The 16461-nt window shown below is 40.0% G+C and overlaps 3 protein-coding genes across 3 annotated transcripts; all 3 read left to right on the top strand.

Annotated features, from left to right (window-relative positions):
- The first annotated feature begins 3184 nt into the window (after nucleotides 1-3184).
- LOC137294405 (uncharacterized) lies at nucleotides 3185-4054 on the top strand. The gene is made up of 2 exons (XM_067825408.1): nucleotides 3185-3404; nucleotides 3684-4054. Exons 1-2 carry the CDS (start codon nucleotides 3185-3187, stop codon nucleotides 4052-4054), a joined length of 591 nt encoding a protein of 196 aa, XP_067681509.1.
- A 6267-nt stretch (nucleotides 4055-10321) lies between these two features.
- LOC137294402 (uncharacterized) lies at nucleotides 10322-11143 on the top strand. The gene is made up of 2 exons (XM_067825406.1): nucleotides 10322-10541; nucleotides 10773-11143. The coding sequence occupies exons 1-2, from the start codon at nucleotides 10322-10324 to the stop codon at nucleotides 11141-11143; spliced, it is 591 nt and encodes a 196-aa protein (XP_067681507.1).
- Nucleotides 11144-15235: 4092 nt separating this feature from the next.
- LOC137294404 (uncharacterized) lies at nucleotides 15236-15959 on the top strand. The gene is made up of 2 exons (XM_067825407.1): nucleotides 15236-15455; nucleotides 15595-15959. The coding sequence occupies exons 1-2, from the start codon at nucleotides 15236-15238 to the stop codon at nucleotides 15957-15959; spliced, it is 585 nt and encodes a 194-aa protein (XP_067681508.1).
- The last annotated feature ends 502 nt before the right edge of the window (nucleotides 15960-16461 follow it).

The following is a 16461-nucleotide window of genomic DNA, read 5'->3' on the forward strand; positions in this document are numbered from 1 at the left end:
TGTTTCTAGTATTTAGAAATGGTTTGATTCTTTGACTAATATTTTATCTGTGTTCACTGTAAACTAGTTGCCATGACAATAGCGGACTAAGGTAGTTCTGTTTGGAATAGTGAACAAGTCAGGCAGACATAATGTTATTTTTTAAGTTATTGTACCTTACAGTCTGTCAAAATAACCTAGATGAAGAACCAAAAAACAAACAGAATGTGGATCTGAAATCTTTTGAAATAAAAGGTGTGAAAACTATTGATGCTCAAAACAGTGGTCCTGTAAATTGGCCCTATAAGCAAAAACAGTATAATGAATGAGGACTTTTTCCTCTGTGAATACCAGTCAGTTTATTGTAGTCATGCAGTTATTGTGTTCCTGTTGTTTGTTCATTAATTTCATGCAGTAATCATGAATGAGAGTCCCTGTCATTACATTGTAGGTGTATATTATAAGTTGTTTCCTTGTCACGAGGGGGGCATGAATTGATGCAACCTATATGTTTGTTTATGTTCCCCGAGCCCGAAAACTAAATGATGATGATTTGGAAATTTTACGTGCGCTGCTTCTCATGCCACGTCTTGCGAACGGAATGAAAACTATGAAGCAGGTATCTACAGACCGTGCCATTCGGACACTTGACGTAATTTCCATAGACTTGCATGTTAATTAAGTGCAGCATGAATAATTTTCATGGATGTAAGTTTCATAAGATCCATGACAAATTTTGAGGAATCACCTTATCGACAATCACATAATTTATGTTGAATTTTCCGTTCCTTATTTATCGAATGGTAGCAAATTGATCGACATATGCAGATTGCGGGGAACTGTTTTAACATGGCGTCCTAATGAAACTGTGCATGGTGGAGCCATACGTAAGTTGATAAATGTGATGTCATTAGTTAAACAGTGGTCAGAAAATTGAACTGATATTATGTGTGCAGAGATGATTTCACACTTTCACACCTAAACTCACTTCATGAAAATTATTTGTGCTACACTAAATCAGGGGTAGTTTACAACAATCTGTATATAGTCTCCCTGACTAAATTAACATGTGAGTCTACAGAAATTACGTGAAGTGTCCGAATGCAAACAGATTTAGGGGTTTTACGTCGGCTTTTGGCTGGGCATCGAATGTAACAGGCACGGGTCTGTATATACGTACATGAGACAATATCAGAGAGAAGAGGTAACACTAATGGGCGCTTAACAAGGGAAGCCAGTAGTTGATTGATGCTGATTGTATATGGCAGCGGGCAAATAGAAGCCGAAAGATCAAGAGTAATTAGTCCTCTTGGGTACTGAAGCGGATAGGTATTGGACAAAGGGAGGGTGAACTTATTGAAGCCAGCACAGAAAATTGAATCAATAAGTCTCCAGTGCTAAGCAGATATGTTGAATGGGCATTGGTCATTTGCTGTTATGTAAACAATCAGTAATGTTTGTTTCTGATTGGAGACGGTGAACACATGGAAGCCGTCACAGAAAATTGAATCATCACTGTGTCTTCAGTAGTAAGTAGACCGTTCAATGGGCATGGGTGAATGCTGTTTGGTGGTATATACGGTCTGGAATGTTTATTTGTAACAGCTTAAAGAAACCCTTCATCCTCATACTCGGTAAGCTGGTGTCCCCATCTTAGTATTGCTGAAATGTTGCTGGGGGTGACATAAAACCTCACTCACTCGGCCTGAACAGATGAAGAGTCATTTAAGCAGGGACACTATGACAGCCCTGCAGATTGTCCCTGATTCATGAAACTGGGTTTGTCAGCAGAATTGTTTCAAAACTAGTAGAATTGTTAAGTCTGTTTAGGCTTACGTGGAAACAGTATACACAAAAAATTCAGTGTGGTAGCTGTGACATTCTGCTCGGTAAAGACATTTATTTCAGGACTGCACATTGAGTACAGAGTAGATGTGAACTGCAAGGAGCAATGAATGGAACACGAGCGTGTCCTGTGAACTGAAACCTTGCCTCTCCTGTGTTCTGATCAACTATTTATTTAACAAATATTGCGTCAACAGAGGTCGATATCATGGATACCTGTTGCACCTGGTAGTTGTCGGATCCGACTGTCCGGCTGAGCTATTAAAGTAGAACCATTGGTTGCCTTAACCATCTCCTTTATTTCACCATTACAAATAGTGTCTAGGTAGGTGTCAGTTAAAGCATCAGGTATGTTATTGTTTGAATGGTCAGCGGAGTTATTAGAAAATTTCTGAAAAACGTTCACTATGAGCAACATATACATGTGAGGATATGTTTTGTATAAGATGGCGAGAGTAGCTACACATGGACACCAGCAGGGTCCCGGATCCATTAACAGTTTGCTCTAATCAGACGATCAGTTAGGACATAAATATTTCATCCGATGCCATCCATATAATACCCGACTGTCCCCAACAAGATACCAATTGCGCCACCCGATTTGGGCACTGAGTGGAAACAAGGGACATATAAGAACAGTTGGCTGATTATTTAACGGCACACGCAGCAATATTCCAGTTATGTGGCGGCAATCTGTAACTATTCGAGTCTGGACCAGACAATCCAGTGATCCACAGCATGAGCATCGATCTGCACAACTGGGAAGCAATGAGCCGTATCATCACGGGTTATACATGTATATGAACAGAAGGTATAATACCAGGTTGTCTTATACCACACAATTGTTAGCAAAAACCGTGTAATCAAATCATGGTTTTACTTATCGGCATTGCTGGTAAAAGACTAGACGTAAAATATGTCTTCTTGAAGACCTCCTGCATGAGAGGCATATACTCGCTGTTTCTACTGTTTCCTAGTCGAGTTTATTTAACAGACGCTACTAGCTAAATCTCACTCAGGTTGAATATGAGGACGCTTCCTAATAAACTAATTATCACTCGGGTACACAGCTTTGATTCTACTCCACGCCAAGGAGTCTGTCACCTCCCTGCCCATTGCTGTAAAAACAACACATGTTAATGATGCAAAGTCGGCTTGTACCCTTGAAAGGGATCGTTTGTAGGGGTGTTAATACTGAGTGATTCTACAAACAACATTTCACACGGAGTAATTAGTGTTGTCGCGACACCCAGACACTGGGAATGGATTAACTCAGCTTGTTAACCTCCCTGATTGGTCACGTGATAGGGCTTGGTATAAAACACACAGTGACTGCGTTAATTCAACATTCACATTCATCATGGACGTACCATCTCACCTGCTTCAACCCCTCAGCATCGACACCAACATCATCTACGACTTGGATACGACCATGTTTCCTGGTCTGGACCATCCACAACACATGCATCAACCAGCTCTGTTGGTGGCGTCCCCGGAGGCACGAGAGTCGTGGTTGTCGGCCTTGAAGCACGACGACATCTCTGATGATCCATTCACTGATGATCTGTTTGATCTTATAGGTAAGATTCAATCTGATATTTATATAATCGAGTTGTAGCTTTCAGTGTACTTCGCATTTGACCAGTTACTAAATGCCACTATGTGTTTCATAACTTAGTGTAGAATTTAGTGTAGAATTTATTTACATATTTATTATTTCTGTTCCATGTTCCATTACAGAAACCTGTTTCACTGACACTGTGTTGCATTCCGTCAGTACTGTGTAACAGATTCGAACCAACCCTTTTTTCTAATAATAATAGCCAACGTAATTAATTCTGTTCGTTGTTGCTTTACAGAAGACTGCTTTACAGAGACCTTTCAACCCACTGACAACAGTGACTCCGATTCCACGATGATTCAGAGTGTGTTTGATGACATCATCGACTCCACGTCATCGGACCAATCAGAGGACGACTCCAGTTTATCAGTTGTCACGTGTTTCCCTACAGGTTCCTGTACAAGTTCCCTATTCAGTCCGCCAGGTCAACAAGTGCATCCATCTTCGTTGTGTTGGAACAGTTCTTGTGCTTCTTCTACCACGAATCTGAAGAGAAAACGAGAATCTGAGGACCTAGATTTGACCAAGAGGAGCAAACTAGATGACCTCATTAGTTCTTGGATTTATGCAGACAAAGGAACATATGATATTTGTGTTCGAGGTTTCTAGAGGGGATATTGGTGATTGGCATGTCCACAGATAATTGTTACTTGTTTTATATAATGGCTTTATTTCATATTTTGTTGACAATAATGATTTTATAGTTGCAAAACATAGTGCATATGCCTGAATGAATTGTACATATTTATAGTGCTTCCATGCTTGATTGCTATGTTGAAACCTATTAATATGAAAATAAACTAAAACCAAATGTGTTCTTGTTCTTTATATCCTACGTGAAGTAAAAGTGAGTGAGTGTGTTTTACGTCGTACTCAGCAGCATATGGTGGTGGTCTGTACCAAGCCTGGACCAGACAATCCAGTGATCAATTGCATGAACATCGATCTACGCAACTGGGAACCGATGACATGCGTTAACAAAGTCAGCAAACCTTTCCACGTGATCTAGTTAGTCGCCTCTTTCGAAAAGCATGGGTAGAGGTTGTTACATTTTATGAAATTTTGTCATTTACAGTAATAGTGACCATGTAAAGAGCTTTAAAGCGATCCTTTATTTCATCAATATTTATGTAAACAATAACATTTAAACAGTTGTAAAAGATATTCATCTAGGCGATCTGATAAGAATAATACTTTACCAGAAACATGGAATACATATTTTATAGATTTATGACTGTAATCAGGAGTGAGATGCTTACGTTGGAAACTATATTATTGAACATTACTGATTGTGTATATGGTGAACTGTCTTAATATAGAACAATATTGTCTGGAACAGACAATGCTATAGTGACTAAGTCACCGGGAGACGACAATATTCCAACATAAATTTAAAAGAAAATTAAGTAGATATGACTGCACCCTACCTTCCTTTATAGTTTTCACAAATATTGTGTAATGATCACTTCCCAGATGCACGGACTACGGACTACTATTAAAATACCTACATATAAAGAGGAAGTAATGAATCTGGTAACTATAGGGCAGATCGTTGTTGAACACATTGTAAACTGCTTCATAAACAAGATTACTAGGGGGTTTAGAAAACATCATTCAACAGTTGACATCAGGTTCAGTTGACTACCTATTCATGTGTTCCATCCCCCTCTTGGGAACAATACGTGAAGCATCCCCCTTCGTAAAACCGCTGAAATATTGCTAAAAGCGGCGTAAAACCCGACTCACTAACTACTCCTTAAAATGTTTCCTATATCATAACGTTGAATGCAGAAACGTCACTTCAATTATTACTTTAAACGATTCTTGTAAGTTAAACACGTGGTCTCACTCAAAAGAATGAAGGTGACTTTGAACCATTGTAATCAACCAGAGGACGTGATGTGTAATCGATCATGTCTTTCTCCTCGTATACCATCCCTCTTGTAACGACACCAGAAGCAGATTTTGTGACGTACACAGACGAATGGATGTGTCTTCTGAGTAGGTCCCGGGTCGTGTCACGTTTATTTATGATGCAGATTATATACACCAGGCAGTCTAACATGAAAACTTAACACATCCTTTCAGTGGATCCTGATTTTCTTTGTGGATAACCTCTTTCGTAAACATGAACAAATAATTTAGAAAACGCGGTATGTTCACTGTGTAGAGAGCGCTCAAACAAGACGACATTGTGTCGTTAGCAGGTGTTGTTGCAGCAATAATCAAGTAGGTGACAGAGTTGAATCAAACCCTTATACCCGACTTATACTGGTGATTTAATTGAGTTAATTTACGCTGACCACTGTCTCTAATCAACCCCTCCAGACTACTGAAGGCCTCCACATACACACGATTAGGTTTACTTATGCCTTCAAAGAAATATAGCTACAGGGAATAATAGCTACAAAGTGTGTTGTGACAGCGATACGCTTACAAAAAGGGATTAGGAGAGTAAAGAGTAAAGGGGAAAGAGCAATTGTCCAGCTATGCTTTGAAAACTGTGCTCACATTAACTTTGTAGCACAATTATTTCTCAGTCAATTATTTCTCAGTCTGACATGAGAAGTAGATTCAGGAGTAGAATAGTTCATTGGGAGAGCTCGTTCAGCATGAGAAGGAAAGTATTGTTTTAAATGCATGTTACCAAATTCCTCGTCCATTGAAAGTTGACGCTTCCACAGGAAGAACAGGTAGCCCTGAAGACTGAGGGGGATTGGAGGATTGTGGGAGATTTTCATACTTGACCGAGGTGAAGCAGCGACCGTAAGGTCGTTCCATTCTATGAAGAGTACACTCTACAAGCAGAGACAGACGATGACACCGCCACTTCCTGAGACGCTGAGCGAGGTGAATCTGCCAGACCTCTTCAAGGTGATTTCTGACATACTGCCCTCCCCTGCATTGACGCTGAGGGAGGTGAATCTACCAGACTTCTTCAAGGAGACTTCAGACGGACTGCCCCCCCCCCACCCTGCATTGACGCTGAGCGAGGTGAATCTACCAGAGTTCTTCAAGCAGACTTCTGACAGACTGCCATCCCCTGCATTGACGCTGAGGGAGGTGAATCTACCAGACTTCTCCAAGGAGACTTCAGACATTGACGACAGAGACGATGACGTGATTCTCTGCTTCACCACAGGTGACCAGCTGTCTCTCCTGCAAGAAAGTAGATATCAGTCAACCAAGTCTAATAAATGTGGCACGTCTACATTTCCACAGCTTCTGAAAATGAAAAAGTCATCTTTCTCCTTTTCATTCTTTCCTATCCGCTTTCTTGCTGTAAAATTCTGTTCCTTTCAGAGATTTTTGTAAGTTTACCTCAACATGGACGGCTCATCTACTACTGTCATCTCTAGGTGCAGCTGACCGCCATCCATGTAGTCAAAAGACAAATGACCATCTGTTTGCTACCAAATCGTCAACACCGCTCCTACGAACGGCTGCTGCGTCTGCTGAACAACATGGCGCAGCAGACATGCTCGCCCCTTCAGTCTAATGTCACCCAGGCCGACTTTAGAATCACTGCCATCAACGCTCTTGAGTCCACTTGGATAGAAGTCATGGAGTACACCCCTGCCACTGGACGGAAGGATGAGTTCCACGACCATGTCACCAGCGTTTTCGCTTTCGTTAAGGTGTTGCAGCAGAAGGGGAGGGTTGAGAGGAACAAGTTGTTGCAGATGGCGCATGGCGCCCGTCCCCTTCCTGCAAGAGGACACGTAGAAATCGACCAAACACGACTGAAGGCCAGCTGACATCTGCAATGAAGGCTACCATGGATCTCCTTTCAGCTGCCGGGCTTAATCAAATTAGCCTGAAAACCCATGTCAAAATTGACTTTTGATGACTTTGAAAGCTGTTTGAAAATAGTGTTTCATTTCATAAACACCATGTAAAAAATGTATCTTACCTTGCACATAAAGGTCGTTTTCCAAGCAAGCTGGTTAGCTGAGCCAATGTATATTACACCTGTACTTACATCATGTTACTTATTGTGATCCGATACCCGTGCTTCAAACAGATCGAAATTAACATGGAGGTGTTAGTAATATAAATAAGTTGCTATTATTCTCGGTATAAGGAAAAATGAACAATGTATATGAAAGTACCATGAAATGTGAGAACAGCGTTTGCAATACTTTAAATTTTCACAGTCGGCCACCGGGGCCTGCAGGTCCTTTTATTTTAATTCAAACAGATAAAAACAAACCAGAAATATCAGGTCTAGAAAATAAAGTTATCGTAACATGACACATCGTGGATGATTCCCGAACTTTAACAGAGAAAAATAAAGAAAACAGTTATAAGAAAAGATTCCTGTTAAGAAAAGACAGATAATTTACTGAAGACCAAAAGGGGCTGCGCCTGTTTGAAACTGCAGGCCCGACACAATAACAACCAGCGCTGGGACTCCGGGCCGGCGGTTATTTCCAACGCTGCTTTAGAATTAGATTATATTGCAAAGAACTGTTCATGCAAATAGTTTAATGGCAGACCCCAGCTGTAACGAAACACAACATGACAGAGAACGCTGAATTTATCGATGCAACTCTTTAATGAAATTTTGAGATGTAGTAGTTTCAACATTCAATTTATGTTTATTGCACCACAATTAAATTTGGTCAAAGCAAGAACGGCATGTCATACTATTATATAAATTTCATACGAACACATTCCACGCAGGCATCTTCATATCATATTCTCCTCCAGCTAACCATTTCCTTCTGTGTATCTACTGAGATACTTTAATAGTAAAGATGCAGACTTTCACACCTTCGTGCCTATGGTGTTAGGGTTGAATGGTTCTGTGACCCACAGGTCCAGACGATCATATGCTGGCTGCCTCTATCGTCATGCTGTTCATTCTGAGTGGTACTGAGTTTTCTGAGCTGACTCTGAGGGGTACGATGTTTTGTTTCTCAGTACATTTACAGGTTGCACAGGCCCCGTACTTCACACGTCTGACCAATGGGAGACTAAGGTCCTGTTCCTTTTCGACTATCAGAGATCATCACCATATGCCTGTGTTGGCAGTTCATACTTGTCCACCACCCTGAAATACCACCCGAGAGCAACCACAACGGTCGCTCTTGGACACTCCTTTTTATATGTTTTACACAACATTCCCATCAGTCGAAAGCCTCAGTATAGTCTGTCATAGGCTCAATTATATACTGGACACAAATAGTTAGGGATATATGTAAATTTTTAAATTATGAATAATGATCTATATATTCATTGATACACTGATGAAATATCAATCATAAAAATACCATTATCTCTAACTCATTTTGTCCAGTACGTGATTTGTCTGGACAAGAGCGTCCCCACAAACAATGTTGTAATGTTAGCTTGGCCACTCGGCGTACACGCCGCTAAAACAAGAGACGTATACAAGCCGTCAATGCTGTGTTGTTTCGGCAGTGATCAAGAAGTCCACAGACAATCAGGCGTGGAGTAGAATCAAAGCTGTGTTCTCGGTTGACAACTGACGAGATATTGGCTGCAACTAACCCTCAACTGAAAGCAACTAAACAAGATGGATTACATTATTTAAAAATATCAAAGAAATCGCCGAGGTGTTACTCAGGCTTGTTCATCTACCTGATAACAATCCTCAAATGACTCATATTGATTTCAAAGGACGATACGTCACCATTAACATTAATTAGCGATCACACGTCACGAAGACAATTCAGAAACATGTGAAAAAATTCCAACAAAGCAATTACACCGTAAGACTCACTACATTAGCATCAACTGATATTTTCTCAATCAACAGGGACGCAGCCTGTTATGACGACTGCACAAAACAACAAATCATAGGAGATGTTTGAGGATCAATTTTCAGAAGCTGACGTATGTCAGGTGTTTGCGAATTTCTTTCAAGATCCTCAAAATGTTTGGTCATCCATTACATGTTTCCTTCCAAATGATATTAGATCTTGGAAACAAAAAAAGTTTTACTTTCACGTGATTGTACACTTCGTCATCGTATCGTGTTTACGATCACGACACGTTCCCATTCAACCATTTAGAACTCGATAGTCCATTACATCTGTGTGAAGGACCTTCAGGAGGACCTTCAGGAGGACCTGCACATATACACTACAACACAAGACCATCTTACATGCAACATTTTGTCACACCAAATAATACTAGAGTATTGTGTCGTTTATACTGAATGTATATTCCAAGGTTAAAAACAGTATTTGTTGATGATATATTTTTTTTTCGATGTTCTGTTGAAACGGACCACAGTTGTTGACAAATCACGTCAGTATGTATTTCTGTCGGGTATGATGCAATTGTACAATTGTATTGTACCGTGCACTATTGTGTGTGGTTTCGACTAAAATTAAGAACTAAGGAATAATATCATTGATGAGACACATAGGAACATGTAGTGACCTTCAGTTTTGTTAAAAGGTTCAGTCTATAAGCCTTGAGAGCAAGTCCAATATGGTTTGGATTCTTCAATGTGTTTAATGTTTCTGACTGTCATAGATGTCACCATTCAACTGTGATTTATAATGAGCATCCTTGCCGCTGTCAACACTCGAGTACACACGTTATATAGTGGAATACTCCACGCCAAGGAGTCAGTCACCTCCCTGCCTATTGCTGAAACAACAACAACTTTAATGACGCACACTCGGCTTGTACCCTTGAGAGAGATTGTTTATAGGGATTTTAATATTGAGAGTTACTATAAACAATTTTTCACACAGAGTAATTAGTGATATCGCGACATCCAGACACTGGGACTGGATTAACTCAGCTTGTTAACCTGTTAACCTCCCTGATTGGTCACGTGATAGGGCTTGGTATAAAACACACAGTGACTGCGTTAATTCAACATTCACATTCATCATGGACGTACCATCTCACCTGCTTCAACCCCTCAGCATCGACACCAACATCATCTACGACTTGGATACGGCCATGTTTCCTGGTCTGGACCACCCACAACACATGAATCAACCAGCTCTGTTGGTGGCGTCCCCGGAGGCACGAGAGTTGTGGATGTCGGCCTTAAAGCACGACGACATCTCTGAGGACTTTCTCACTGACGATCTGTTTGAACTTATAGGTAAGCATTATTCTGATAGCTATACGATTAGTTTGTATCTGCGTATTTCATGTGTAACAAAGAGACTTAAAAGCGAATGCAATGGTCTGATATTATAGGTATGCGTCACAATATGATATCATTACAATCAATGAGTAGCTTTCAGTGTATTCTGTGTAACAGATTCGAACCAACCCTTTTTTCTAATAATAATAGCCAACGTAATTAATTCTGTTCGTTGTTGTTTTACAGAAGACTGCTTTACAGAGACCTTTCAACCCACTGACAACAGTGACTCCGATTCCACGTTGATTCAGAGTGTGTTTGATGACATCATCGACTCCTCGTCATCGGACCCATCAGACGACAACTCCAGTTTATCAGTTGTCACGTGTTTCCCTACAGGATCCTGTACAAGTTCCCTATTCAGTCCGCCAGGTCAACAAGTGCACTCATCTTCGTTGTGTTGGAACAGTTCTTGTGCTTCTTCTACCACGAGTCTGAAGAGAAAACGAGAATCTGAGGACCTAGATTTGACCAAGAGGAACAAACTAGATGACCTCATTAGTTCTTGGATTTATGCTGACAAAGGAACATATGATATTTGTGTTCGAGGTTTCTAGGGTTGGTTAATATACATTTTACATAACACATTTGTTGAGCGCCTAAAAACCATCTGAAAGATACTTAATGGCTAAGGCAAATAATACTCTGGAAGCAGTCACGTGACCATCTTATCCCACCAGATACCCATACACTGGTTGGTGAACAAAAACATTTACGATGGGACTACAAACGTTGCGGCGCGAATCTGTGACCTTGGCGCTATACTCAACACACCACAATCGGTGATTGGAAAGTTTGAAGATGATTGTTACTCGTTATTTGAAACTTGTTGCTTGTATCGGTTATATTTCACCAAAATGACTTTGATTTTGACAGGGAATCTGGCTAAGCAAAGTGCTTCCATGTTACATTTATCCCCATATTACTCTGTTACACGTTGTTAAAAACTGAATAAACAGTAAAAAGAAACCCGAAAAAAACCCCATGTTTTCTTGTTTTTCATAAATTACATGATTTGCTACACCATATTACGACACCTCACATGTAACCTTGAGATGATATCAAGAAAGCGAGTGGTAAGAGATCGTACTTACATTTTTTCACTTAGGGCCATTCCAGTTCTTCAAATCGGATAAGTAAAACGTAACCTATGAATAGGCACATAATACAGATCTGATTGACACAACAGGACTACGTATCCATAGTAAACGAATTCCAGCATATGAAACATTCAAAACGATTTGTCAAAACATATAGCACAGGCGGTAGAGACTGAAACCCTTTAAGAAGATACTTTCAGCAGTTGGAGAATGCTATATAAATATCCCGTAATAAAATAAATATCAAGATAGCAATTGGTAAGAGATCGTTTTGGATATGCTGTCAATTTTACCCGCCCGTCTTTCCAGGACCCTACTTCCACTTTTCCACTTAGGGTCATTCCAATTAAAAGAATTCCAATTCCACATAAAACGTAGTCTATGAATAGGCACATAATACACATCTGATTGACACATAAGGGCTAGGTATTCATAATAAACGAATTCCAGCACAGGAAGCAAGATGCATAGTTTGGTCTCAAAACTGCCTAGGAGGATACGGCCACCTGATGATAAGTCCTATGGCATTCACAAACACAATACTAACGCCAGGATGTAGATGGGAACCAAAAACAAAATTAGTACCGACGGTATACACTGAGTGAGTGGGTGTGGTTTTACGCCGATTTCAAGCTAGCAAACATCACGTTGGGTGATACTTTGACCTTTTTCTAAAACATGTAGAAGTAACTGGGACAAACACACAGGTCAGTTCGTTATTGAAGGAACTGGCATATCTGTGGTCACATTAAGTCTACTTTAGTTCCTTCTCGGATAACTCTTTTCTAATACCTGTAGAAGTAACTGGGACAAACACACAGGTCAGTTTGTTATTGAAGGAACTGGCATATCTGTGGTCACATTAAGTCTACTTTAGTTCCTTCTCGGATAACTCTTTTCTAAAACCTGTTGAAGTAACTTGGACAAACACACAGGTCAGTTTGTTATTGAAGGAACTGGCATATCTGTGGTCACATTACGTCTACTTTAGTTCTTTCTCGGATAACCCTTTTCTAAAACCTGTTGAAGTAACTGGGACAAACACACAGGTCAGTTTGTTATTGAAGTAACTGGCATATCTGTGGTCACATTAAGTCTACTTTAGTTCCTTCTCGGATAACCCTTTCCTAAAACCTGTTGAAGTAACTGGGACAAACACACAGGTCAGTTTGTTATTGAAGTAACTGGCATATCTGTGGTCACATTACGTCTACTTTAGTTCTTTCTCGGATAACCCTTTTCTAAAACCTGTTGAAGTAACTGGGACAAACACACAGGTCAGTTTGTTATTGAAGTAACTGGCATATCTGTGGTCACATTACGTCTACTTTAGTTCTTTCTCGGATAACCCTTTCCTAAAACCTGTTGAAGTAACTGGGACAAACACACAGGTCAGTTTGTTATTGAAGTAACTGGCATATCTGTGGTCACATTAAGTCTACTTTAGTTCCTTCTCGGATAACCCTTTCCTAAAACCTGTTGAAGTAACTGGGACAAACACACAGGTCAGTTTGTTATTGAAGTAACTGGCAAATCTGTGGTCACATTAAGTCTACTTTAGTTCCTTCTCGGATAACCCTTTCCTAAAACCTGTTGAAGTAACTGGGACAAACACACAGGTCAGTTTGTTATTGAAGTAACTGGCATATCTGTGGTCACATTACGTCTACTTTAGTTCCTTCTCGGATAACCCTTTTCTAAAACATGTAGAAGTAACTGGGACAAACACACAGGTCAGTTTGTTATTGAAAGAACTGTTATTAAATAAACTGGAGAGTGACCAAAATGTGTCCATTCTAAGAGAACCACATACATTTGATTTAACGGGTGTTAGAAAATCGGGCGTGGGACAGATTCAAAGCTGTGAACTTGATTGACAGCTGAGAAAATGAACATTACCACTGGCTGCTTCTCATAAAAACCTTGTTAACAAGACTGAAAGGCGAATTGTTTTGACGCCAATAGTAAACTGATGGCGGTTATAAGGATTCTGATTAAAAATTCACACCAGCCTCCTATGAACTTAGTGGTGAATTTTCACAGGAAGCGTCGAAGAAATTCGAGTTGAGATATTCTGTACACACATGCACACGCCAAACAACAACATACATTATATTTTAGTAGAAAATTACATATTCCATAATCTAAGAAGGTTCGCGTACATATCACCTATGCCAAATTCATATATTGCTGACCACACTGAAATTCCGTTCCAATATTTCTGGAATATACACCAAAGCTTAAGAATTTTTTGTATGTTGTGTAACTGTTACAGCAAAGATTAATATAGAAATGTCTTTATCCGTCCATGTCAGATTTTCAAATTTTCTAGCTTCAGATGTCTAACTGCAAACTGTCCGTTTAAGCTGCCCTTCATTCCATTTTTTATAACAACGTTTTACTTAACTGCTAAGTGTACACATCCTAGACGGTATCGTTCGAACAATTAGTCACTCCAAAACAGGATGATCATGTTTTGGTTGGCTTGGCACTCAGCAATGTTCCAGCTATATAGTGGTGGTCTGAAAATAATTGAATCTGGACTAGACAATCCAGTGTTCAACAGCAAGAGGATCGATCTACGCAAATAGGATGCGATGACATGTGTCAACCAAGTCAGTGGATGTGATCATCAGATCCCATTAGTCGCCTATTACGAAAAGCATGGGTTTCTAAAGATTTTCACGGGTACATATTTTAACATAACAATATGTATATGACATTTGTTTGTGTGGACATAAGCTCAGCCCACGCTTGTGTCTAGATCGTACAATTAATCCTCTGACGATATCACCACAGAAACACGTATTAAGTTAAAACAACAATATGTCATCACTGACACATTGCCAACACGTGTTAAAATATTATATTACGGCAACAAGGTGGAAATCTGCTTTAAAATCTGATGACGACAATTATCCTCCCATACATCTTTAAGTTCTGATGTACAGGCATCAATGCCATTCAACAATTGGGTTTTACCAATGACTGAAAAAAATACAAACTGCATCATATCTATCTAGACACAAACGCTTGTTTCTTCTCTTCATAGAATCAAATGCGACCGAACACCGTTTCAACAAAAACAAATGGTGTGAAAGTATTCTGCAGTATCTCTGTCAACGGTTTGTCATTCCAACAAGCACAATAATGTGTATATTGTAATTTTCGACTGTTAATTGAAATTCATTCAGGTGTATGGGATAAGTTTTGTAATTAGCATCCACTCTGTTATCGGCTATCACTCGTGTAGACAGCCTTGATTATACTCCACGCCAAGGAGTCTGCCGACCTCCCTACTTATTGTTGAAACAACAACATCTGTTAATGATTGCAATACCGGCTTGTACCACTGAAAGAGATTGTTTATAGGGATTTTAACATTGAGAGTTTCTATAAACAATTTTTCACACGGAGTAATTAGTGATATCGGGACACCCAGACACTGGGAATGGATTAACTCAGCTTGTTAACCTCCCTGATTGGTCACGTGATAGGGCTTGGTATAAAACACCCAGTGACTGCGTTAATTCAACATTCACATTCATCATGGACGTACCATCTCACCTGCTTCAACCCCTCAGCATCGACACCAACATCATCTACGACTTGGATACTACCATGTTTCCTGGTCTGGACCATCCACAACACATGCATCAACCAGCTCTGTTGGTGGCGTCCCCGGAAACACGAGAGTCGTGGTTGTCGGCCTTGAAGCACGACGACATCTCTGAGGACTTTCTCACTGACGATCTGTTTGAACTTATAGGTATGTATCAATCTCATACAAATACAATCAATTTGTAACCTACGGTTTTCAGTGTATTTTACATGTAACAAAGTGACTCAAATACAGAACACACAGTTCTGACATACACCTTATTTCACTCTTTATTGTTGCTTTACAGAAACCTGCTCCACAGAAACCTTTCATCATACCGTCAACAGTGACTTGGATACCACACTGATTCAGAGTGTGTTTGATGACATCATCGATTCCATATCATCTGATCAATCAGAAGATGACGCCAGTCAGGCAGATGACATGTGGTTACATACAAATTGCTTATACTCGTCACCAAGTCAACAAATTCACCTGTCGTCGCCTTCTTGGGACAGTTCTTGTGCCTCTTCTACATCTACCATGAGCCTGAAGAGGAAGCGAGAATCCGAGGACATGGATCTAGCCAAAAGAAGCAAGCTGGATGATCTCATGAGTTCTTGGAGTTATCATCACAGCGTGACATTTGACATTTGTGTTCGAGGTTTCTAAAGTTGATCTAAAGAAGTCGGTTATTGGAATATTCAGAGACTGTTTGCTTGTTACACATAGTGACTATATTTGATCTGTTTATGTCGACAATGACGTATCACTTGACCAGAGAGCGGCTACACGTCTCACATTGTTTACATTAATAGTGCTTGCAGGCTTATTGTTTTCAGATGGTGAGTGGTATGCTTCCCTACTACTTTCACGTTTGTTTTCTGCATATGTTACAACTTTACCAGTTGTTGAAACTTATTAATTAAACATACACCTGAAAGAAATCCTGTCCTCCATATCTCATGTGTAGTGTTCTGCGATGGAATCGACGAATGGTTTATCGTGAGTCATCTGTTAATCCCCAGACAAGATCCATCACTGACACATTATAATAAAACAACAACACAACCAGTTCATCAATATGAATCAGCAATAATAGCTCAAACATTATAAGGATAGACAATTACACCAGACTATGCAAATCCTGACGTCCATCACGCCGTCTTGCGGA

This window comes from Haliotis asinina, chromosome 8, assembly GCF_037392515.1.
Source record: "Haliotis asinina isolate JCU_RB_2024 chromosome 8, JCU_Hal_asi_v2, whole genome shotgun sequence".
Classification (NCBI taxonomy): Eukaryota; Metazoa; Mollusca; class Gastropoda; order Lepetellida; family Haliotidae; genus Haliotis; species Haliotis asinina.